This window comes from Heptranchias perlo, chromosome 18 (genome assembly GCF_035084215.1).
Source record: "Heptranchias perlo isolate sHepPer1 chromosome 18, sHepPer1.hap1, whole genome shotgun sequence".
NCBI lineage: Eukaryota > Metazoa > Chordata > Chondrichthyes > Hexanchiformes > Hexanchidae > Heptranchias > Heptranchias perlo.
In genome coordinates, this window is record NC_090342.1 from 2,044,671 (window position 1) to 2,070,853 (window position 26,183).

General features: G+C 41.1%; 1 protein-coding gene across 12 annotated transcripts in view; it reads right to left on the reverse strand.

Moving 5' to 3' along the window:
- ppfibp1b (PPFIA binding protein 1b) overlaps positions 1-26,183 on the reverse strand; it is a 168,379-nt gene that overhangs the window by 18,374 nt on the left and 123,822 nt on the right. For 9 of the 12 annotated variants that reach the window (XM_067999196.1, XM_067999203.1, XM_067999202.1 and 6 more), the window contains 11 exons: positions 23,227-23,288; positions 22,646-22,733; positions 20,920-21,050; positions 19,068-19,192; positions 18,717-18,779; positions 16,940-17,000; positions 12,775-12,813; positions 10,178-10,352; positions 8,722-8,754; positions 6,083-6,221; positions 1,600-1,728 (listed from right to left, as the gene is read on the reverse strand). In XM_067999196.1, the coding sequence (XP_067855297.1) occupies positions 1,600-1,728; positions 6,083-6,221; positions 8,722-8,754; positions 10,178-10,352; positions 12,775-12,813; positions 16,940-17,000; positions 18,717-18,779; positions 19,068-19,192; positions 20,920-21,050; positions 22,646-22,733; positions 23,227-23,288 (1,045 nt within the window). The remainder of the gene's footprint in view (positions 1-1,599; positions 1,729-6,082; positions 6,222-8,721; positions 8,755-10,177; positions 10,353-12,774; positions 12,814-16,939; positions 17,001-18,716; positions 18,780-19,067; positions 19,193-20,919; positions 21,051-22,645; positions 22,734-23,226; positions 23,289-26,183) is intronic. The other 3 variants (XM_067999205.1, XM_067999204.1, XM_067999198.1) reach the window with 1 other exon arrangement.

Here is a 26,183-nt window from a genome sequence, read left to right on the forward strand (position 1 = left end):
ATCCATCCCAGTCTTGAAAAATTCAACTGACCCATATCAAGTTTTCCAGTCTATTATCCTAACACCTGGGAGGCAACAAAGAATCCAGGACTGTTGGGTCTGGACTGCAAAAGATCATGGCAGCCCCCCTAACAATCAAACTCCATCTCACTGCTGCATTTCTAGCTTTGTTGTTGATCTCCCCATCCCTCACCCCCTGCCCCAGGCCACCTATTGTTTGTTGATGCCGTTGATATTTATTTGATGGCTCTGCCCAGAGTCCTGATTTTCCCCACAGGAAGCTGGAGCTTCGAATCAGTTTGAGATCATCAGTAGCTCTGGGCCCTCCTGTACTAATCGTTCCTTCCTGCTTTTTCCCCACCCCTCAGATAGTCACTCATCTTTCCTCCTCCACTGCCTGCTCCCTATCTCTCATCGGAGTGACCACTCCCTCAAATTCTCGCTCCATGAACTGCTCTCCCTTCCTGATGTGTCGAACTATCTCCTTCTTAAGTCCTGGGATTTTGAGAATGAGCAATGTGAGTTGTGACACTTCCCTCAGACGTGTTTGCCGAGTCATTAGCTCGTGCTTGAAACTCCCACATCTTGCAGGAATGACAACGCTGTCTCCTCTTGTTCTGCCATTTTTACATAGGTTTAGTTAGATTTTTCTACTTTAAAGTTTACATTACTTATGGATAATATCAGTTAATCTACTTAGTGCTCTTCCCACTCTTACCAAATTCCCATTTTAGAAGTCCTTACTCTCACTCTGCTCCCACTTCAGTGATGTGCTCCCAGTCCTGTCTTCACTTTCTCTCCCTCATTCTCTATATCTCTCACGCACATATCATGTCCAAGTTTATCTGCAATCTCACTGAATAAGTCTCACTCCCTCTGCACATCTCTCTCACCTGTTGTTTTACTAATTTACTTGTTTCTTTAACCTTTTTGAAAGCTCAGGGAAAGGAGGGTGGTATTGGGTATGAAGTTAAAGCTGCACAGAGAGAGGACAGGACGAGAGTGTTCAAGAACTGCTACATCATGTGCAGATTTGAGAGAAAGTGGGGACATGGGCCGGGTTGGAATTCTGTCACAGCAGCTCTGTCCCAGACCAAATGTTGCAGTGGATCTGCTGCCTCAGTCCTGTCACTGGGATGCCCAAGAACCATCACAATGCAAATAGGGTCTGGGGAAGGGGAGAAAAAAGGTGCAGTGATTGTGATGGGAGGGAGGGAGCAGGCAGAGAGAGATCGGGGCGACAAGGGAGCAGGGAGATGGGGCGACAAGGGAGCAGGGAGATGTAGTGACTGGGGGAAGGTTTGCTAGTGGGTGTACAGGTGTATCAGAGCCTGCTGAACAGTTGTGATAGAGGTTATCCATTGACTGCTATGTGATTACCATGGACCAATGAGATTTCTTTTAATGGACATAAATGAACAGATATTCTTAATAATTTTCAAGCTTCTCATAAAAGATCAGTCTCAATACAAAACTGCTATGCAAATACATTACACAGCTACACAGAACGTTGAAAGAAGTGTGAGGAAAGGGTAAAATAGAAATCCAAGAGGATCTTAACACCCATTAGGCTTGTGTTTACATTTCAAACTATCGTACGTTTTAGCGTGTTGCAGATCCCGGGACCAGCCGAGCTTTGGACCCGATGTGCTTCTGATTCCACCTCTCTTGAAATCTGCATCAGACATGTCATCAGGATTAAAGGTGGTCGACTGACTTCTTTTAAGCCTGTTTAAAACAAAAAGGAAGCATTCAATTGATGGTACCCAAATTCCCTCCACCACTGCCACCTTGGACCAACCAATCGCTTCCCCTCTCCGCATTTCCCTCCACAACGTCTGTTCACTTAGCACCCCGGCCCTTGTCATCCACAACCTTATTGTGGTTGATTGCATTGACATTGTGACTTTGACTAAAACTTGGCTCGGATGTTGCAACACCTTGCTTGGGCCTCAGCTATTTACAATCTATATTAATGACTTAGATGAAGGGACCGAGTGCAATGTATCCAAGTTTGCTGACGATATAAAGCTAGGTGGGAAAGTAAGCTGTGAGGAGGACACAAACAATCTGCAAAGGGACATAAACAGGTTAAGTGAGTGAGTAAGAAGGTGGCAGATGGAGTATAATGTGGGGAAATGTGAAATTATTCACTTTGGTAGGAAGAATAGAAAAACTGAATTTTTTTGAATGGTGAGAGACTATTAAATGTCCTTGTACACAGAGCACAGAAAGTTAACATGCAGGTACAGCAAGCAATTAGGAAGGAAAATGGCATGTTGGCCTTTATTGCAAGGGGGTTGGAGTACAAGAGTAAGGAAGTCTTGTTGCAATTGTACAGGGCTTTGGTGAAACCTAAGGAAGGATATACTTGCCTTAGAAGCGGTGCAACGAAGGTTCATTAGATTAATTCCTGGGGTGAGCGCGTTGTCCGATGGGGAGGGATTGAGTAAAATGGGCCTATACTCTCTGGAGTTTAGAAGAATGAGAGGTGATCTCATTGAAACGTGTAAAAATTCTTAGAGGGCTTGACAGGGTAGATACTGAGATGCTGTTTCCCCTGTCCGGAGAGTCTAGAACCGGAATGATAGAAAGGTTACAGTGCGGAAGGCGGCCATTCGGCCCAACGAGCCCACGCTGGCTCTATGCAAGAGCAATCCAGCTAGCACCACTCCCCCGCCCTATCCCCGTAGCCCTTCAATTTTTTTTACTTTTCAAGTACTTATCCAGTTCCCTTTTGAAGGCCATGATTGAATCTGTCTCCACCATCCTCTCGGGCAGTGTATTCCAGATCCTAACCACTCGCTATATAAAAAAGTTTTTCCTCATGTCACCTTTGGTTCTTTTGCCAATCACCTTACATCTATGTCCTCTGGTTATTGACCCTTCTGCCAATGGGAACAGTTTCTCTTTGTCTATTCTGTCTAGACCCTTTATGATTTTGAATACCTCTATCAAATCTTCCTGCAACTATCTGTTCCAAGGAGAACAACCCCAGCTTCTCCAGTCTATCCACGTAACTAAAGTCCCTCATCCCTGGAATCATTCTAGTAAACTAGGGGGGCATAGTCTCAGGATAAGGGGTCAGCCATTTAGGACTGAGATGATGAGGAATTTCTTCACTCACAGGGTTATGAATCAGAGGGCTGTGGATGCTCAGTCGTTGAGTATATTCAAGACTGCGATAGATAGATTTTTGGACACTAAGAGAATCAAGGGATATGGGGATCGGGTGGGAAAGTGGAGTTGAGGTCGAAGATCAGCCATGATCTAATTGAATGGTGGAGCAGGCTTGAGGGGCTGTATGGCCTACTCCTGCTCCTATTTCTTATGTCCCTTACTAAAGCCTCCCTGCTGGAATATACTTTCCTTCAATCCTCCATCACTGCCAACCTAACCGAGGGCCCCAGTCTCCTCTGTCCTTATCTTCTCAACTCACCGTGGTGTCTCCCAGTCTCAATTACAATCTTCTTTCCTTCTACTCCATCACCTGTTCCACCTCTCTCAATTAAATCTTTGTTGTCCTACTACTCCACAAACCCCACCCAGTTCTCAGTGATACTCTCCCTCCTTCCTATTTCATCCTACCTCATCTGCGTCTGCCCTTGTTCTTTCTCCTTTGTGATTCACTGACATACTGTCCTCCCAAACCACCCCTCCATATAAACTCTCCTAACCATATTCACTTCAACTCCAACCGTACCATCTCCAACTACTTCCTTGTATCCCTCACCACACGCAGCCCCTACCCCCTTCCAAAGCCACTTCCTACTGTGTCCATTCCTGGGAAAAACTTCTCCCAAGTCACTGACAACTGCATTTTTTAAATCCCCAAATGCCCAGCCTTTGGCCTTATATTCACCACAATACTTCTGCAGTCGTCAATCTGTTAACAACTCCCTCGCATCTATCTTTGATGCCCTTGTGCCCAGCAAAATCTTTACTTTCTCCCATCCCAGTCGACCCACCGGTACGACCCCCATCTTTGCTCCCTCAAGTCCAAGTGGTGCGGACTTGAGCATATCTGGCGCACAACTGGCGTAGCCATTTATCATCAGATCTGGCTCGAACACTCTCCTCTGCCAAAAAACATCCACTATTCCAGGATCATCCCCGAGAGCAAAAATAACTCCTAGCTTCTCTTCTCCACTACAATCATCACTATAAACCCCTCTCCTGTCCCCTCCACCCTCACCTCCCAGCAAGCTTCTCCCTGCCTTACCCCAAAACCCACATCTCTCTCTATAGTCCCTCATGCCCTTTAAACTCATCTTGTCCCTGAGACCAACTCCCACTAAACTTCCCTTCAAGACATTGTAAATGGTTCTCTCTTTCCAGGTACTGTCCCCCTCCCTTTCAAAACCACTCATCACCCCTCTCCTCAAAATAAAAACTTCGACCTCTCTGTCTTAGAAAACGGCAACCCTATCTCCAACCTCCTTTTCCTCTCCAAAGTTCTTGAATGTGTTGTTAGCTCCCAAATCTATTCTCACAACTCCATGTTTGAATCTCTCTAATCAGGTTCCCATCTCTGCCACAGTAGTGAAATAGCCCTAATCAAAAATACAAATGACATCCTGCAACCTTTTACACGACCGGCTACATCACCTTCCCCCATTGCCCCCACTTCATTCCACACTTACCAGAGCGCCTCCAGCAATGGCTTCTCTTTTTGTTCCCACACCAGAACCTCCAGACTCCCCCCAAAGATCTTTCCTCCTCTTCCTCATCTAAATGTTGCCCCTTGATGACATCATCCACAGACATGGAGTCAGCTTCCGCGTGTACACTGACAACACCCAGCTCTACCTTCAACCACCTCTCGATCTCTCCAACGCCTGTGCTGTCAGACTGCTCATGAGTTCCCTTCGTGGAAGGTCTGCAATTTCCTCCAGATAAAAATTTGGAAGACCAAACCCATCATCTTTGGCCCTTGCCACAAATTCTGTACCCTTGCCACCAATTCCATCTCCTGAACCTGTTTGGAAGTGAAAACTATGGAGTCGCGGGATAGATTTCATCTCCCTCCCTGGCCATTGTCTCAGGGTGAATCAAACTGTTTGCAATCTTGACATCCTACATTACCCCAAGCTAAGCTAAGCTTCTGGCCCCATAGTCTCACCATCACAAAAAAACACGTACTTCCACCCCTGTAACATTGCCTGTCTCCGTCCCTACCATATCACATCTGCAGCTGAAATTCATCCATGCATTTGTCATCTACTGTATTGGCTATTCCAGTGCTCTCCTGGTCTGGCCTCCCATCCTCAGCTTTGGAATTCCCTCCCTAAATCTCTCTGCCTCTCCGCCTCCCTTTCCTCCTTTAAGACCATCCTTAAAACCCATCTCTTTCACCCCTCCAATATTTCCTCTTTTGCTGGGTGTCCATTTTTATCTGATTACACCTCTGAAGGGTCTTGAAACATTTTTTCCACGTTTAAGGCGCTATGTAATGGCAACCTGTTGTTTACGTCCTCGTCTCTCTTACACCCTTTTCCCTCCAATCTGATCACCCTTGGAAGACAAAACCATAATTTCTACACCAATAATGTCTGGAGTCCAATGTCAAAGTTGAGATTAGTTTCACTTTGCTCAGTAATAATTCGACATATTTCAGTGCTCAATGGCATTTTACAATAATGTACGGCAGGTGCACTGTGCAGGGAAATGACCAGCTAAATAATATGCTACTTTTCATCAGCTCACATGAACATACCAGTCTCTAAAAGCCAAGAGGCAGCTGCTTGAAGCAGGTAGAAGTAAATCACACATTGATAGGACATAGCATCTTCTGGGAAATAAACCACAGGAGGGATATTAAATACTTCACATCCATTGAGAGCTATCTGCGGTTTCCATTTTGAAAATGGAAGTAGCCAGCGCAGTATCCATCATCTGAGCTTAAAACAAGCTCTACACAATTAGGAAGAATTACAGTGTAAAATAAAGGGAAGGAGGAGTTTCTATTAATAAATTGTGAAAACATTTCTCTGCTCTTCTTTCCCCCACAAAAAATTCAGATTACCCCAATCATTTTACATCTCAAAAGTTAAATTAAAAACACACTTTAAAAAAAACTTACTTTCCAAATAATTTTTTTATTCCTTTTGATTTCTTTTTCAATTCTGGAGAGGTTGGAAACAGCTGACAACTGTCAGCCTCTGCCGCACGCAGTGGAATACCAGCAACATCTGCATGCTCTGATTCTTTCTCTGTCTCGGCTGCATTTTAAAAATAAAATAGAATTAAGTTGATTTTTCTCCTCAACCAATTCAATAAAATGGACTTTTGTTTCAAAACGAAAAGGAAATTCCTTGGGGAAACAAGGTCAAAATCTACACAAACTTAACACAAAAGGAATGCTTCAGAATTAGGTCCAACACAATGGCCTTATCCTTGAAGACATCTAAAAACAACACTACTTTGAGTATAAAATTAACAAATAAAACTTACCATAAGATGGCTGGCTTTGAAGTTGGAGCTGCCATCTTCCGAGTATGCTTGGGACAAATATGGGATTTTGTCACTTGGCCTTTTCTCAGAGTGAGTAATAGGGAGCGCTGGGAGCCAAGGCCAAGCAGTGAATGAAATATCTTTATGTTCCTATCCTTGGAAATACCGAGATCGTGGTAGTGGCAATGATTAGGAGGCCAGTGATACTTGGGAATAAGGGGCCTCATCTTAGAATATTACTTTAAACCATAAATCATCTCATGCTCTAAAAATGCAAGTTATTGAACTAGAGGACATTTTTCATACAATTAGATGAAGAATGCTTGTTTGGGTCAATTCTTTTGCAAATTAAAAATGCTTCAGTTTATTTAAACCATCAACTTCTGAATGATTTTCTATCTATATTATCAGAAGTTGTCTCTGCAAATGCCTTACTGTTATGGACTGGGATCAGCTGTGTTACCATTTGTGATGTTTAGCATCCTCAGCAGAGCCACATTAGCTTTCGAGCAAACTAACATATACTCCTTAAATACATTTTGCATTTGATAAAAGTTCCTCATATACCTGAAATTTACACATGATGGAGGATAATTCAAACAAAAGCTTCCTTACTTCTTTAACAAAAGGTTTAGTCTTTAAACTAGTTAAGTGATGGACAGTGCTCCAACACACTACTACAGAGCAACAGAATATGGGTTTGTGCAGTTTCTGCAAGCTCCCCCATGGGCATGTTGAGGAAGGCGTTGCGTCTATATTCCTCATATGGAAACAAATCACATGGAAGTAAGCTCAGGAAAATAAGTGGCACAATAGCTTCATGATGCCACTCGCATGTTCTCCCCTCCACGCTTTGGATCTGGACACAATGGTGCTTCTTTGAGGTGAAGCATCAGTTTGTTTTCCAAGTACAAGAGGAGTCATTATACATACACATCTACAATAATTCCTTAGGGAAGAAACCAATAGGCTACTTGCCTGATTTAAAAACTGTTTATGAAATCAATGTAGATTTAAGGGAAATATTTGAGGTCAGAACAGATGGAGTAGCGAGTTATCCAGTAAGTAGCTGAGTCTTATGGTCTAGCTTCTATCCCCAGTTTATGCTGGAGTTGGCTGATCTCACTCAGCCAGGGTGGCAGTAAGAGTACTTAGAATTGGCTCAGCACCCAGGGGTTAGGGAGGGGGGAAATCAACCAGGATTCTTGCCCCTGAACGCTATCCAGCAACCCCTACTGGAAGTGCATGTGTGTGGACTTCAGGTCAGTACAAGACTAAACTCAACTACAATACCACCCCAAGGACACTCATGGTCCAGACTCACTCAAATAATTTGGGTAAGATACAGTCAAGACAAGTACCAAAAGTGAATCATCTTGTAGCTGTGGCTTATCAGCTTAGACAATCATTTCTCATATCATGGAACACATTAATAAATACTACAAACTGATTATTTTAAGTAACTTTACATTTGGAGAAAAATAGGTTTTGTGAACAAATCTTCAAAATGCATCAGAGTCATGTAACCATTCATTCAAATGTCATACTTCTACAGACTATCAAATTTTGATCTAATCTGAATCCACTGTGACTGTGCAATATGGTAATAGTCCTAATGAACTATTCAGGAGAGGTTAACATTGATTATTATGTAGTTTATCATATACTGTGTTGCAAATCTGATTTAAAATAATCAGATTTCAGCAGGGTCTAGGTGGTTTAATATTCAAGTTTTGCAAAGCAGAGGGATGTCCAAACCAATTTCAGAGAAAAGTAACGGGATTGAGACATTTTTCCTACGTTGGTGCTTTATAAATGCACGTCGTCGTTGTTGTTGATATTATTCTCTCCCTTTTTCAGTTACTACCAGTCACACTTTCAATTCAATTCACTTTTGACATAAACTGACAAAGCAAAGCTCCCCAAGTTTAGCAGGCCCATGACCAAGTGAGTGAGTAAATGGAGCACGGCAAAATAAATTTTGAAAACAAATGCTGAAGAGTTAAAGTAATGCTGGTTATATGGCGCTAATGGTAATGCCAACAGAAATATCAGTTCATACCACCTAAAGGCAGTCTGCTCAAAGCTAAAGACAGGCTTTGCAGTTTAAAGTTTCACGTTGCATTGACTAAACGCTTTAAGATTTGTTTAGTTTAAGCTTAACTATCACATTTCTATTAGCTCTGCTGAGCATGTAAAGTAGTAAACAGCTGGAAGATATGTCCATAGCAAGGCATTGGTGCAGTCAAACATGCAGCTATACTATACCTAGCATCGGTGCACTTGCGCTCCGACTGCGATCTTCAGCCATCCAGAAAATGTGTATGATCGCGGAGAGCACAGCAGCACAGAATATGCGGAACAACAAGGTAAAGTACAGATCAATTTACAGATACAAACCACTCCAATCAGAAAGGTCAGGAAAGTTCACAATATTAAAAACGTAAAGCCACAAAAACAGTCAACTATCGATGTTTAACTAAAAAGAGGGAACAATTTTGTTGGCGGGTAATGTTATTGGCAGGGCTGAAAGGATCTTCCTTATGTATAGGCTATGTTAAGTAAATTGATAAGTTTGTATAACTCAATCATTTAAATAGACATTCCATAACAGCACTCCTATAGTCAGGTATAACCATTCCACAAGTCAATCGAAACTATGCATAAGTAGCAACTGTGCTATTATCACTATAATGTTACAGGTAAATGGATGACACCAATTCACATTTTATAAATAGTAAGAAAGCTGCTATATTTGTTCTAAATAACAAAACATGTATTAAAATAGTATAAGGAAAAAGTGCTTGGATAGACTGGAGCAGTTTTTGTTTTAGAAATAAAAAGATCAACAACTTTCCAAGCAGCTACATCATGTCTGATTCCGTATAACAGTAAAGTCTTCTCGATAGACCAATAGAATTCCCAACACCCGAACTGTCCATTTGAATACTAATTTAATGGGCTCTCTGAATATTACACAATACAAGTCAGCCATATTAACCCAAATCCAGTTATTTGGTAGACTGAAAACAAGGGAAAAGTAAAACATAAATGTACACACGTCTATCAGACAGAATTTCAAGTAATTGGTGGGGGACTCATTTTAACAAAGTGGACACTTGAATAAGGTTAGTTTAGGGATCTAAACAAATGATATATGTTCAGTTATTTTACATATTATATTGCATTCCCTCCCTCCAAATGATGAGCTATAAAAAAAATCTTTTGCTATAGATTTTTACTAAGTATAAAACAGGTTTTTGTTTTATCTAATGAGGCTGCTTTTATATACCATGCCGAGACTAACTAAGGTAATAGATACTAACATGCCCAAAGATGCTTTTAATTCAAATGCTACATATACAGTAGCCTTGTGGTTATGGTACTGGACTAGCAACCCAGAGGTATTGAACTCAAATCCCAACATGTCAAATGGTGAAAATGAATTCAGTAATTCTGTAATTTGTGGGCTGGCCCCAGAAAAAGACCATGGAAGCAGCCAGATTAAGGTAAAAACGCAAGGATCACCAATATCCATCTCTACCAGTCTGGCCTACATGTGACTCCAGTCCCACACTATGTGGTCGACTCCTGGTGCCCTTAGGGCAACTGGGGATGGGCAATAAATACGGTCTTGGCAGCATCACCCACATCTTAAGAACAAATTTTTAAAAACATATACAATCCAAATGAAGATTTTTTTGAACCAATCATGCTTGCTTACCCAGATTAGGGGCACTAGCTGTTCGCTTGCCACCTTTGATCTTGAAGAAGCCACGGCCAAAAGAAGCTCTTGCCTTCTTAGAGGCTGCACTTTCATCATCTAGTGAATTCTGATGCCCAGTTGGTGGTTTTGGTGGCAGAGATGTGAATTTACTGATCTCCATACACGCTTTATTCTAGACGGGTTTAGACAATGGTATACTTTATTTCCCAGGGGTATCCTGTGGCAGTAGAACTGTTAACATTTAATCTGAATAAATGCTGGGAAATTTAACCTTGATTTTGGTAAATAGTGTTAGATTCCCAAAAACACAACAGTATTAATAAAACAGGATCCTGCAAAATATATGAAAAATTGAAACGGCCCCCATCTCTTAAAGCATACCAAAATACAAAATGGATTCCGATAAACTGCTAGGCTACACAAGCTATGCAAAACTACATACCTGTCTGATCAACACCAATTTATAAATATTTTCTTTAAAAAGAAAGTTGTGTTAGACAGTCTTTTTTCTCTAGGACCTGGGTTTCAACCCATGCCAGACTGCTAGAACAATCTTCCTGACAGATGCAAGAGTGCTGCTATATGAAATAAGGATGTCAAATTCAGATCTCAGCCACTGTGGAGCTGTGGTGGGGTGAAGGGGTGGGGTATGGAGTATGGAGCCCAGTGGTTGTGGTACTGGACCACAGCAAGTTGTGAAATTGAATTCAATTGTCTGTTAATTTGAAGGCCAACTGGTGCATTAATGTCCTTCAGGGAAGGGAACGTGCCACCCCAACCTGGTTTGGCCTCAAACGTGATTCCAGTTCCACAGTATTTGGCTGACTTCTTAATGCCCTCAGGGCAACCAGGGATGGGTAATAAATTTCTGCCTTGCTAGCATTCCCCACATCCAAGGAATTTCAGGTGGCAGTGTGTTTAAAGGCTGAAAGCTGGACCTACACTGATGGATGGATGGGATGAGGAAACAAGTAGTAATCCTGAGTCAGGAATGGAGGGTGCAGGCTGGGATGTACAGTTGGAGGAAGATTACCTTATAGGGTGGGCGAAGCCATGATCTGAAAACAAGTCCAACATACACAAAAATGATTTGCTGGGCACACGGAGTGTGAGTGGGGCTGGTGAGGAGAGAGGTGATTCCAGTGTAGGAGAGGATTCATGATGCAGAGTTCTGGATTAGCTGAGGTTTATGAAGGGTGAAGGCAGGGAGCCCCACAAGGAGAGCATCTTAAGACACCAATATTCACAGCAGTGAAAGTCAGGTGAAGATTTCAGCAACAGAGGTATTGAGATATGGCACAAGTGGGCAATGTTCCAGCGGTGAAAGGTGGTGGTCTTGAGAGTTGAACGGTCAGCTCAAAGTCCAACAAAATACCGTGCACCACTGGATTCAGCCTAAGCACGTAGCAACAATGCATTCAAGGACCTGCGCAATAATCAATTCACCTTTATTTTTCCACAACATTTAGGCTTATGTTTTCAACTACAAAACTTTCATCTAGATTGCAGTTAGAATGAAAAAAGTTAGCTTCCAGAAGAAAGAATGAAAGAAGCAGAAGTTGTAAGAAATAGTGACGGTGCTTCTAGCATTGAGACCATTGTACTTTAAAAATATTGACATTCAAAGGGAGCCCTCTGCAGGTTCAAAATTTAAACAGATTTGAAAAATATTACAAATTCCTTTTAAAACACATTCCTTCCCCTCTTCGTGGAACATATGAACTATTGCAGCATGCCAGGCTGAGCCAGTCAGCAGTGCTGTACTGTACAAATCTATGTTATTGCTCAATTAAGTTACCATGACTAGAAAACCATGAAAATCTCACCTCACCAATGTCATCTGCAATTAAAGATTATTAATCGTTTTAGCAGTTCAGATGAGGGCACACATTTCAGGCTGTAGGGCTTTTTTCCTCAATTAAAATGCTCTTGCTATCTGGTATGAAAAGTGAAACATTGGATACCAATATTTAGGGTACTGGACCTCTATCAAATGTGTACCTTCAAATTCCAAACCCAGAGAGATACCAAGTAGAGTTGTGGGACAGATATGGAGTGCCACAATAACCAATAACTGCCTGATATAGTAAGTGATGGCAGCCATAATCACAGCAATACTGGGACAAGATCAGAAATGAATGAGAGCTATAAATTACAGCCAAATAGGGTTGAAGCACATACTTTTCTGCCCAATTAACAAAATGTTGACAGCTAACCTTAATTAAGAGCAAAATGTTCTCTGCCAGCTGAAAATGTAATAGATGGAGAGAGTTGGAGACAGGAAAGAAAAAGAGAAAGAATCAGCGTTAGAACAGGAGGAAATCCCATCATATAGTCAAAATGGGTGCAGAATATACAAGGCGGCACTCTTCGAGCTGATTATTGGTAGTTTACACCTGGAACGTATTATACTGTAGCAACTAACAGTAATGGAACAGACTAGATATAACCATGTGATTGTTGAAAAATAGCTCATTTTGTCAAGATAATTTGATATAAATTGAAAGATTACCATAACTACTGCCAGTCTAGCTCACCACATTCACCACTGTTGCTAACAAATTCAAGAAATGCATGCAAAACTGGAAACGTACCTCTAATGGGCTCTGCTGAGCAGGTTCCACAGATAATTTCTGTTCAAAGGCAAAGAGTAACAAATTTAAATCTTACAATACAACACAGATTGCAGCTGATTGGCCAGTTAGAAGGCTGTGTTGCCTACCCGGTGCCAGGGTTAATGACATCTCCTCAGGGCTGGAGAGAAACTTGGAGTGGGAGGGGGAGGATCCAGTTGTCGTGGTCCACGTAGGTACGAACGACATAGGTAGGACTAAGAAAGCGGTTCTGCTGAGGGAGTTTGAGCAGCTAGGGACCAAATTAAAAAGCAGAACCATAAAGGTGATAAGCTCCGGATTATTACCAGAGCCACGAGCAAATTGGCACAGGGTAAATCAGATCAGAGTGCATGGCTCAAAGATTGGTGTGGGACAAGTGGGTGTCGATTCATGGGGCACTGGCACTAGTACTGGGGAAAGAGGGAGCTGTTTCGTTGGGACAGGCTTCACCTGAACCATGCTGGGACCAGTGTTCTGGCAAACCGAATAACTAGGGCGGTAGAGAAGGCTTTAAACTAAATAGAGGGGGGAGGGCTCAGGTGGGGCGAAGTTTAGATTGATAAAGAGAAAAGACAAGGAAGTAGTACAGGAAAGTGATGGGGGTAATGATAAACAGAGTGTGTCAGGAAGGGACAGAGCGTACAAACATAAGAGTGCACTAGCAAATGGGGCCGGGGTAGGAAAGAATGGTAAAAAGACAAAATTAAAGGTTCTTTATCTGAATACGGGCAGCATTCATAATAAGAGAGATGAATTGACGGCACAAATAGAAACAAATGGGTATGATCTCGTGGCCATTACAGAGACGTGGTTGCAAGGTGACCAAGGTTGGGAGCTAAATATTCAGGGTTATTTAACATTTCGGAAGGATAGAAGAAAAGATAAAAAGGTGGTGGGGTAGCTCTGTTAATAAAGGATGAAATTGGTATAATAGTGAGAAATGATCTTGGCTCAGAAGACCAAGATGTCGAATCAATTTGGGTGGAGGTAAGAAACAGCAAGGGAAAGAAATCACTGGTGGGAGTAGTATATAGGCCCCCTAACAGTAGCTACACTGTAAGGCAAAATATTAATCAGGAAATAAGGGGGGCTTGTAAAAAAGGTAATGCAATAATCATGGACAATTTTAACTTTCACATAGATTGGACAAATCAAATTGGCAAAAATAGCCCTGAGGAGGAGTTCATAGACTGTATTAGGGACTGTTTCTTAGACCAATATGTCGGGGAACCAATCAGGGAACAGGTCATTTTGGATCTGGTAATGGGTAACGAAACAGGATTAATTAATGATCTCAAAGTAAAGGATCCCTTGGGAAGCAGTGATCAAGGGATCCTTAACACGATAGAATTTCACATCCAGTTTGAGAGCGAGGATCCTGGGTCTGAAACTACTGTATTAAACTTAAATAAGGGCAATTATAAAGGAATGAGGGCGGAATTGGCAAGTGGACTGGGTAAACAGATTAGATGGTATGATGGTGGATAAGCAGGGGCAAACATTTAAAAAGATATTTTATGACTCGCAACAAAAATATATCCCTGTGAGGAGGAAAGACTCCACAAAAAGGGTGAACCAACCGTGGCTAACTAAGGATGGTATCAGGTTAAAAGAACAAGCATATAACATGGTAAGCCCGAAGATTGGGAAAACTTTAAAATCCAGCAAAGGATGACTAAAAGAATAATAGAGGGAGAAAATAAATTATGAGAGCAAACTAGCAAGAAATATAAAAACTGACAGTAAAAGCTTCTACACTGTACCTGGAGTACTGAGAGCAGTTCTGGGCACCGCACCTTCGGAAGGACATATTGGCCTTGGAGGGAGTGCAGCGTAGATTTACTAGAATGATACCCGGACTTCAAGGGTTAAGTTACAAGGAGAGATTACACAAATTGGGGTTGTATTTTCTAAAGTTTAGAAAGTTAAGGGGTGATCTGATCGAAGTTTATAAGATATCAAGGGGAACAGATAGGGTGGATAGAGGGAAACTATTTCCGCTGGTTGGTGATTTTAGGAGTAGGGGGCACAGTCTAAAAATTAGAGCCAGACCTTTCAGGAGCGAGATTAGAAAACATTTCTACACACAAAGGGTTGTAGAAGTTTGGAACTCTCTTCCGCAAACGGCAATTGATACTAGCTCAATTGCTAAATTTAAATCTGAGATAGATAGCTTTTTGGCAACCAAAGGTATTAAGGGATATGGGCCAAAGGCAGGTATATGGAGTTAGATCACAGATCAGCCATGATCTTATCAAATGGCGGAGCAGGCACGAGGGGCTGAATGGCCTACTCCTGTTCCTATGTACAAGTATATAAAAAGGAAGAGGGTAGCTAAAGTAAACATTGGTCCCTTAGAGGATGAGACTGGAGAAATAATAATGGAAAACAAGGAAATGGCAAAGGAATTGAACAGATATTTTGTATCTGTCTTCACAGTAGAAGACACTAATAACATACCAATAATAGTAGAAAATCAAGGGGCAAAGGGGAGGGAGGAACTAAAAACAATCACAGTCACTGGAGAAGAAGTACTAGGTAAACTAATGGGTCTAAAGGCTGACAAGTCCCCTGTACCTGATGGCTTGTATCCGAGGGTCTTAAAGGAAGTGGCTACAGAGATAGTGGATGCATTGGTTGTAATCTTCCAGAATTTATTAGATTCTGGAAAGGTCCCAGCGGGTTGGAAAACCGCAAACGTAATACCCCTATTCAAGAAGGGAGTGACTCAGAAAGCAGGTAACTAGAGACCAGTTAGCCTAACATGTCATTGGGAAAATGCTAGAATCCATTATTATGACATTTGGAGACTCATAACAGTTTGATGAAGGGGAAATCGTGTCTGACAAATTTATTAGAGTTCTTTGAGGAAGTAACGGGCAGGGTGGATAAAGGGGAACCAGTGGATGCAGTATATTTGGATTTCCAAAAGGCATTCGATAAGGTGCAACATAAAAGATTACTGCACAAGATAAGAGCTCATGGTGTTGGGGGTAATTTACTGGCATGGATAGAGGATTGGCTAACAGAAAACAAAGAGTCCGGATAAAAAGGGTCATTTTCAAAAGGGTAATCTAAGTAGTGGGGTGCCGCAGGGCTCAGTGCTGGGGCCTCAACTATTTACAATATATATCAATGATTTGGATGAAGGAACAGAGTGTCTTGTGGCCAAATTTGCTGATGATACAAAGATAGGTGGAAAAGCAAGTTGCGATGAGGACACAAAGTGTCTGCAAAGGGATATTGACAAGTTAAGCAAATGGGCAAAAATTTAGCAGATGGAATATAATGTGGGAAAATGTGAAGTCGTCCACTTTGGGAGGAAAAATAAAAAAGCAAAATATTATTTGAAAGGATAAATACTACAAAATGCTGCGGTACAGAGGGATCTGGGTGTCCTCGTACATGAAACACAAAGTCAACATACAGGTGCAGCAGGTAACCCGGAAGGCAAATTGAATATTGGCCTTTATTTCTAGGGGGATGGAGTATAAAAGCAGGGAAGTCATGCTACAACTGTACAGGATGCTGGTGAGACCACACCTGGAGTACTGCATACAGTTCTGGTGCCCTTATTTAAGGAAGGACATACTTGCATTGGAGGCAGTTCAGAGAAGGTTCACTAGGTTGATTCTGAGTATGGAAGGATTGTCTTATGAGGAAAGATTTAACAGATTGGGTCTATACTCATTGGAGTTTAGAAGAATGAGAGGAGACCTTATTGAAACATACAAAATTCTGAGGGGACTCAATAGGGTAGATGCTGAGAGGATATTACCCCTCATGGGGGAATCTAAAACTAGGGGGCATAGTCTCAGAATAAGGGGTCGCCCATTTAAGACGGAAATGAGGAGGAATTTCTTCTCCCAGAGGGTCATGAACCTTTGGAATTCTTTACCCCAAAAAGCTGTGGAGGCCGAGTCGTTGGATCAGCAAGGGAGTCAAAGGATATGGGGAAAGGACAGGAAAGTGGAGTTGAGGTAAAAATCAGATCAGCCATGATCTCACTGAATGGCAGAGCAGGCTCGAGGGGCCGAATGGCCTACTCCTACTCCTGCTCCTATCTCTTATGGTCTAGATCTGTAGCGAATATCAACATTTTCATATTTTATACCACGAGGACAGATGGCAAAACAAAACAAACCTTATTCCCCTCCTCCATTTTCAGGTTCTCCTGACTATCATACGTGTGCACATCAGATAATCTGCAACGAGACATTAGGGCTTTATAAATAGAGGTATAGAGTACAGAAGTAAGGAAGTCATGATGACCCTTTATAAAACACTGGTTCGACCACAACTGGAGTATTGTGTCCTGATCTGGGTACCGCACTTTAGGAAAGATGTGAAGGCCTTAGAGAGGGTGCAGAAAAGATTTACTAGAATGGTTCCAGGGATGAGGGACTTTAGTTACGTGGACAGACTGGAGAAGCTGGGGTTGTTCTCCTTGGAACAGAGAAAGGTTGCGAGGAGATTTGATCGAGGTATTCAACATCATGAAGGGACTAGACAAAGTAGATGGAGAGAAACTGTTCCCATTGACGGAAGGGCCAAGAACCAGAGGGCATAGATTTAAGGTGACATGAGGAAAAACTTTTTTACACAGCGAGTGGTTAGGATCTGGAATGCACTGCCTGAGGGGGTGGTGGAGGCAGATTCAATCATAGCCTTCAAAAGGGAACTGGATAAGTACTTGAAAGTAAAAATTTTGCAGGGCTATGGGGATAGGGCGGGGGAGTGGGACTAGCTGGATTGCTCTCGCAGAGAGTTAGTGCGGACTCGATGGGCCGAATGGCCTCCTTCCGTGCTGTAACCTATGATTCTATGTTTCACTGCACAGTATCACAGTCCAAAATATGTAAGTTCCCAAATGACAAAGAATTACCAGTTTATGTCACTTGAAAGAAGCAGGCACAACTTATTAATAGGATACATCAGTTATCTATTGAGCATTTATGGGCTAAACATGGTTTTTCATTAATTTTTGAACTAAATGGAGAGCATCGTAAGAGAGGTTAATTTAATCGACAGCTGTGTCAGAAGCTTTTACTTGATTTCAAAGGGTTTGGAAGCCACGTTAGACAGGAGCTTTTAATGTATGTATATTGAGGTATATCAGTAGAGAGCTGTGTGTTCTGCTTCTGAACTTTGGGGCTGGCCATGGTCTTTCCCAGTTTTATCCCAGAGCCATGCAAAGTGTAACGTTCACTCGAGTCATAGAATCATATAACACGGAAGGAGGCCATTCGGCCCATCATGTCTGTGCCGACTCTTTGAAAGCACTATCCAGTTAGTCCCATAGCCCTGCAAATGTTTCTTTAAGTATTTATCCAATTCCCTTTTGAAAGTTATTACTAAATCTGCTTCCACCACCCTTTCAGGCAGTGCATTCCAGATCATCATAACTCGCTGTGTAAAAAAAAAAATCTCATCTCCTCCCTGGCTTTTTTGAAGGATGAAAGGTCTCCAGAATAATTAGAATAACTGCGGGGAGTTTCACTCCCAGACAGACACGCGAGAAAGTGGGGTAGAAACGAGTTCTTGTGACACATACAGCTAGCCAGCCAAATCAGGAAACCTTCCCAGAGACTTCTCTCTAAAATTAAGATTGAAGACTGCCTATGTGCAGAAGTACAAGGCCTGAATACGAGTCTACTGAGTATCTTTTGAAATCTGAAGATGGAATTGCTGAAGGAATGCAAGACTCCTTTAATAACACTCAATATCTCATATGTTTTGCTAATAAGCTCAATGATAATAGTGGATCACTACCATACAAGCTTTTCATCAATCCAGGAGACACTTTGAAAGCTACAAAATTGCTGAAATCTCAATTTTTAGGCAACCGATACCTTTTGGCTTTTTAATCTATGGATTTACAGATTGATGTAGAAATGATTTTACACCTGCATTATACTTACATGGGACTGTCACATATGACAGTTTCTTCAACTAATGAAGAGATGTCTCTTGGTTGTATTTCACTGTAGAAAAATATAAATTTACACCAGGTTACATCTTACACAATTGTTTGTTACACTTTCCTTAGAAAAAAAGATTTATGCATTCACAACATGCTCAAAGTGGTCTTCAAATGTAGTTGACTTCAGGAATTATCTGCTGAAGGCTATTAGTTGATCCATACATAGCATGTTTTTGAGTATCAAACAACCATATCTTCACATCATACGAGAAGCCAACCACGGACTTTAAACCTTTGCAGATACACTCTACCTCCTAAAGTCAGGTAACGGAGCTAAGTTGCTGTTTACCCAATGTCAGCTGTTTCAACTTCAGGGTCCACCTTCTTCTCTACCTGTTCAGTGCAACTCTTGGGAGTAGATGAAACCATTGGAATTAGTACTTGAAGGATGCTGGTGTGCATTTCAACTGGTTCCTAAAACAAAATTATTAAATCATTTACTTTTCGCCCAGTATATTCTTTTTTCATTGTCTGCAGTACTTGTGTGGCTAAACATTAAAATGTAACAGATGTTTATAAAATCAGCTGTATATAATGCAACAATGCAGGAAATCCAAATGAGAAGAGGCAGATCTCCACTACAAGTCAAAAAATATTAATACTAATTTAGGACCAAGTGATCTCAGTCTGCAGGTTTCTCATCAATTTTTAAAATAAATACTCCAGAAGCACTTATTTAGCTTTTTTGTATTCAACGCCTAGTTTCCGGTTTAATCCAACTACAACAAACACCTTGTAACAGTTTCTTACACAATTTAGATTTCATTTAACCCTCGTTATTGGTGGGAGAGGGTGCGGCAGGAAGCTAGGCTGTGAATCTCTTCTGGGAGCCATCAATCCCACTCTGCATTAGCCAAAAGATGCAATGAGAGCGATGGATGTCTTTTTGACCCCAATCTCTAACTGCAAATAAAAGTGCACGCTCTCGAGATACTTCATTCAGCAGCTAGAAGAACCACTGAAGCTTGTCTATTGAGGGCAATTATGTTTATGCGTCAGTTTAGGCAAGGACTTAACCGAAGTCCTCAGAACAAAAGTCCAACTCTTTACTGTCAGAGAGGCAATACACAGCATCCAAGGCAGAGAGTAGTGGTGAACAGATTCTGACTGGAGAGAAGTATGGGGTCCCCCTGGGGTTGGTATTAGGACTACTGCTTTTCTTGTTATATATAAATGACCTGGACTTGGGTATAGGGAGTACAATTTCAAAGTTGGCAGATGATACAAAACTTGGCAACGTAGTAAATAGTGAGGAGGATCGTAGCAGATTTCAGGAGGACAGAGACAGACTGGTGAAATGGGCAGACACACGGCATATTCAATTTAATACGGGTAAATGCGAAGTGATGCACTTTGGGAGGAACAACATGGAGAGGCCAGATAATCTAAATGGTCCTATTTTGAAGGGGTGCAAGAGCAAAGGGACCCGGGGGTGCATATTCACAAATCTTTAAAGGCGGCAGGGCAAGTTGTTAAGGCTGTTAAGAAAGCATATGGGATACTTGGCTTTGTAAATAAGGGCACTGAATACAAACACAAGGAAGTCATGCTAAACCTTTACAAATCACTAAGGCCTCAGCTAGAGTATTGTGTAAAATCCTGGGCACCACACTTTAGGAAGGATGTGAAAGCCTTGGAAAGGGTACAGAGAAGGTTTATCGGGGTGATACCAGGGATGAGGGACTTCAGTTATGTGGAGAGATTGGAGAAGATGGGATGGTTCTCCTTAGAGAGAAGGTTAAGGGGAGACCTAACAGAGGTATTCAAAATTGAGGGGTTTTGATAGAGCAAGTAGGGAAAAACTAAGGGAATCAAAGGATATGGGGATAGGGCGGCAAAGTGGAGTTGAGGTAGAAGATCAGCCATGATCTTATTGAAAGGCGGAGCAAGCTCGAGGGGCCATATGGCCTACTCCTGCTCCTATTTCTTACGTTCTTACTCTCAGTTATATTAATTAGCATTCAAGTTCTCTTAAAAGTTGGTTAACTTCACAATTCCTGGTGCCCTGTCACTCTGCAAAGAGCACACACACCTGGGAGACACGCTGAAGATCAGCATTTTAATTCTTTACAGCTGCACTGAAGACAAAAAAAATATGAAGAATGTTTCAGACTGGAATGTAATGATGAAAATGAACTTACTGGTTCGGTCAGTGAGACTAAAGTCACTCCCTCTGATGCAGTGGGAGAAGCCAGTTCCATTTCTAACATTTCACTCGTGTTAACTCCAGCAGAGCCCCCATTCAGGCTTTCATCACTGTCACCTTCTTTTACTTCACAGACAAAACAATGAGAGTTTGAAAAGACATATGAATTTTTGATTTCATACTTATACAAGATAATGTTCTTTCATGCTCGAGAAATTTTTTTCTTCATTCTCAGTTATGCTTCCATGTCTTTTTCCTTATTTATAATACACGGTACAATAATCAGCAAGTAAACACATTTAAGTTGGGAAAATATTCAGATTTTAATAAATACTTTGGCAGATTTCAAAGAATTCAGTAGCAAATTTCTTCTATACTATTTAACAGGTTTCAATTGTTACTTTAGTACAAAGGAAAGCATTCCTAATGTTTCAGTTCAAACACAACAGTAGCAGCACTTCAGATGGATTAGAGGATAAATGCACAGGGTGCTGCAGGAATGAGTAATTGGTTGGAAGGTAGGAGACAGTAGCGATTAAGGGTTCATTCTCGGATTGACGGGAGGGGACAAGTGGTGTTCCCCAGCGATCTGTACTGTGGTCTCAGCTTTTTGATAAATTTTTTGGCTAAAGGTATCAAGGGATATGGATTAAAGGCAGGTAAATGGAGTTGAGGTACAGATCAGCCATGATCTAACTGAATGACGGAACAGGCTCAAGGAGCTGAATGGCCTACTCCTGATGCTATGTTCCTAATATAGGCCAGGAATTCCCAGATTCAATCCTGTGCCTGGCCAGAGGAAGGTGGGCTCACCATCCTGTTTTTTTATTGGGGTGGGGGCAGAAGAGAGAGGATATTAAATCCTCATTGTATGCTCCCTTTCTGATAACATGAGAGAGAACATCTGGTGAGGGTATGCGGAACAGAGATCTCGTCTGCCTGTGATGACGGTAACGATCAAATGCCCCACTGACCCTCACTGTCCAGGCTTACACAAAGAATGTCCAACTGAGGAAGGTGCTGAGGTTTGTTGCATTAGGGTTAGGGTTAGGTTAGACATCTCAGCAAGAATCAACACCTTCAGGGGGGGAGGGATGGGGGCAAGGGAAAAGACAAAGTAAAAACATTACCCTCAAGTCTATTCCTTTCTGTTCAGTATTAAATTTGTATCCTGAAGCTTCAAAAAATACTGAAATGAGCATATTGTGCTTTTGAGACAATGTAACCCAAAAAATGTTCTCTCTTTGGATTTCCTACAGTACATACTCTTTCACAACCTTGAGGATAACAAGCTTTCAGACGTCAATGCTTTGAGACTGCCCCATGGGGAGATAATCTAACTGGAGATGGGTTTGGGGGGGGGGTTAGGGGTAGAAGAAAAAAGAAAAGCCCCTCATATCCACTTGACAACTCTCCTAGACAGTGTGACGAAGACCGAAACTCACCCTTGAGGAATCACGAATGTGGACCCATAATCTTTCACATTTTGACATATTAACATACTGTGTCACTGGATTATGGTTGGAAAGGAAAAGCTTAAGCTTTATCAATTGGATTTTAAAAAATTATATCCTGTGACATCGAAAATGGTGTGTGGAAATATAATGATCTTGCTGTCCAAATAGTTGGAGCTAAAGGTTGATTTAACCAAATACTTTAAACACATGCTGGAGTTGTTCCACTTATAGATTGAACTATTACAGATCATAAAAACAACCCACCTTTCTTATTATGAGCCACTGACATCACCATATCCTGCACCTTCTTGTACCTATTCAAGGACTGCCGTAACTCTTCAATCTTCCGATCCTTCAAAAGAAAATATACTGAGAAGTTGTCCTATATGCAAAACATTGCAACACTACAAAAATTTCAGTTTTTCCCAGGGGCAGGGAAGGTTGGAAGAGGGGAGAGGTTAGTCAATTTCAGGTCTCATTCAGAACCAGGGTTTTCTAATTTTTTAATTTCATATTTGATAAAGGCAGATTTCCTTGCCACATAATGTGGGACTGGAGTCACACGTAGGCCAAAGCAGGTAGGGATGGCAGACTCCATTCCCTGAAGGATATTAGTAAACGAGTTGGGCTTTCATAACAATCTAGAAGCTTTCAGTTATTTTTCTGATGTTATCCTTGATTGGAATTGAAATCACAACCTTTTGGTTGCTGATCTAGTACCATAACCACTATGCTACCATAATTGCTTTCAATGTCTGCAGTACTGGATATCATATAGTTCTTCGCCCCCCTTGCACATCAAGAATTCAGGAGTTAAGTTAGAATAAAAACTTCATAGGATCTACCTTCTCCTCATTTGCTGCCATCAGTGACTCAACAGCTTTCTTCATTTTATACACCTCTAGATCTGAAAATAATGACAACAGGAATGGCATTCAACATGGTACCTTTATATTTTTATGCTATAATGAATACTGAAACCATGCTGGCATGCCACATATTGTACTTGCACTAAGAGAACATTGACCATATATTAGCGACATTCTTTAAAGGCAAGAGCTAGCTTTTATTTCAGTTTAAATTATACTATCAAAGTGGGCTAAAGTTCCGTAACTATGCAGAAGTCAATAATAATTGTTGCATATTACTTTAATGAAAATAAGGTTGTGTAATACTTTAGCCTTTTAAACTTACATTAAACATAACATTAAGCAAAACCAAAACGTTTGGTACATTACATGCTGTAAATGCAATTTGAAAATATCTATTTGCAAGAAGCTTATCTTTTGATGCAAATGTGTTTCAAGCTGATGAGAACCAGAATTATAAATACATTCATAGTTACTGCAACAAGACATATTGAAAGTAATCTTTAAAAGGAGCAGTTAACGTTTTAAAATTCTGAAGTATTTTCACCAGCACACTCTCCAATGTGTCCAGGTCTGTGTCCTTCCAACATGAAAGTTTTATTTTTAATGTGAGGACATCGACAATTGGGAAGTAGTGACCACAGCATTGTTAGATTCAATGTGAGAGCAGAAAAGTACAACGAATGGAGAAAGGCAAAGTTCAGCAAGATAAAAGGGGATCTGGCCCAAATTAACCAGGCAAAAAAGTTAGCAAACAAGTTGATAGATTAGCAGCAGAAAATCTTCAAATATGAGATACACAAGAGTACAAAATATATATTCCTATAAGGCAAAAAGGGATGCAAAGTAGAGCTCCATGGATAAAGAAAGATTAAAACTAAACTAAAACTTAAAAGGGAGGCACTTGATAAAGTTAGATAACAATAGAAATAGTAAAGGGTTTGATATGCATATAAAAAGTAGAACCACTTGGGGATGGAGGAGAGTATAATTGTGGAGGATGAGGGTTTGGCAGAGATATTAAATAAATATTATGCGCTGGTTTTTACAAATGGTGAAAGTGAGAATGTAAGTGAACAAGAGTAGGATATTAACAAATGACAGAATTAACTGTAGAAAAGGAATTTGTTCTGAAGAAAATTAACCAAACTCAAGGTGGATAAGTCATTGCACTCTAATGCCATACACCTTTGCGCCGGTGAAAGATACAAATTGTGACATAACACCCTTGTTCAAGAAAGGAGGACAAGCCAGGTAACTACAGACCAGCGAGTCTATCAGTTATAGGCAAACTCTTAGAATCTATAATTCCAGATCAAATTAATGAGCATTTAGAAATGCTTGTTAATCAAGGATAACCAGCACTAATTTGTTAATGGGAAGTATGTTTGACAAACTTAATAGTTTTTTTTAAAAAGTATCATATTGGATAGACGGAGAATACAGTAGATGTAATGGATTTTCAGAAGGCATTTGATGTCTCCCAAGAGGCTTGTTAGAAAAATTTAGGCAAACTGTTTTAGAAAAAAAATAGAAGCAGGAGTAGGCCATTCGGCCCTTCGCGCCTGCTCCGCATTCAATATGATCATGGCTGATCCTCTATCTCAATACGATATTCCCGCTCTCTCCCCATACCCCTTGATGCCTTTTGTGTCTAGAAATCTATCTATCTCCTTCTTAAATATATTCAGTGACTTGGCCTTCACTGCCTTCTGTGGTAGAGAATTCCACAGGTTCACCAACTTCTGTGTGAAGGAATTTCTCCTCATCTCAGTCCTAAATGGCCTACCCTGTATATCCGGAGACTGTGACTCTCCTCATTCTAGACCCCCCCCCCCAAGCCAGGGGAAACATCCTCCCTGCATCCAGTCTGTCTAGCCTTGTCAGAATTGTATACGTTACAAAGAGATTCCCCCCTCGGTTCTTCTAAACTCTAGTGAATACAGGCCTAGTCGACCCAATCTCTCCTCATGCAATAGTCCTGCCATCCCAGGAATCAGTCTGGTGAACCTTCGCTGAACTCCCTCTGTGGCAAGTATATCCTTTTAGACAAAATGCAGCAACATGGATAGAAAGTTGGTTAATGGACTGGAAACAAAGTTAAGGTAAATGGGAGTTGTTCAGAGAAGGGTTGAAATTGATAAATCCCAGGGTCCACTTTTGCTCTTGGTATTATATAAATGATTTGGACTTAGACAGGTCTGGCCTGTTCTTTAACTATTCTTTTACCTTTTACACACTTGGGTATAGGGAACAAAATCTCAAAATGTACTGATGACACAAAAGCAGGAGGTTTGTCAATCAGCAAGAAGAACTATAAAAGGGTTCAGGAGATAGATTAACAGAATGGGAAGACAGGTGACGGATGCAATTTAATGTGGATAAGTGTGATGTAATACATTTAGGAGAAAATGAAGAGTGAGAGTGTGAGAAATACTGGCTTAAAAAAATAAGTAACCTGACAAAAAAAAACTTTTGAATAAAGCATGGACCACAATACAAATAAAATGCAACTAATTTTAAAAACTATTATTCAAGGGCATCATTGCTCCTTGCTCTGAAATTCTAGTTTACTATATTCAGCACTAAAAACTTGCAGAACCAGTCTTAGAGAAATTATAGGAACGACTACTTAAGTCCTGGAATGAAAAACACCCATTTAGCTATTTAGTTCATTCCAATCTAAAAGTATATGTTGAAGGGCAAAGCCATAGTTTTTGATTCCCACCATAAACTTTGCTCCCTTGTCAATGACTCTACCGCCACCACCCCCACACCCCAGGCCAAGTGCTCAAGATGAATCAGACGATGTGAAACTTTAGTGTCTTGTTTGGCTCAAAGCTGAGCTGAGCTTCAAACCCCACATCCTATCCATCACCTGAACTGCTCATTTCCTCCTCCGTAACATTGTGTGCCTATGCCCCTCCAGTGCT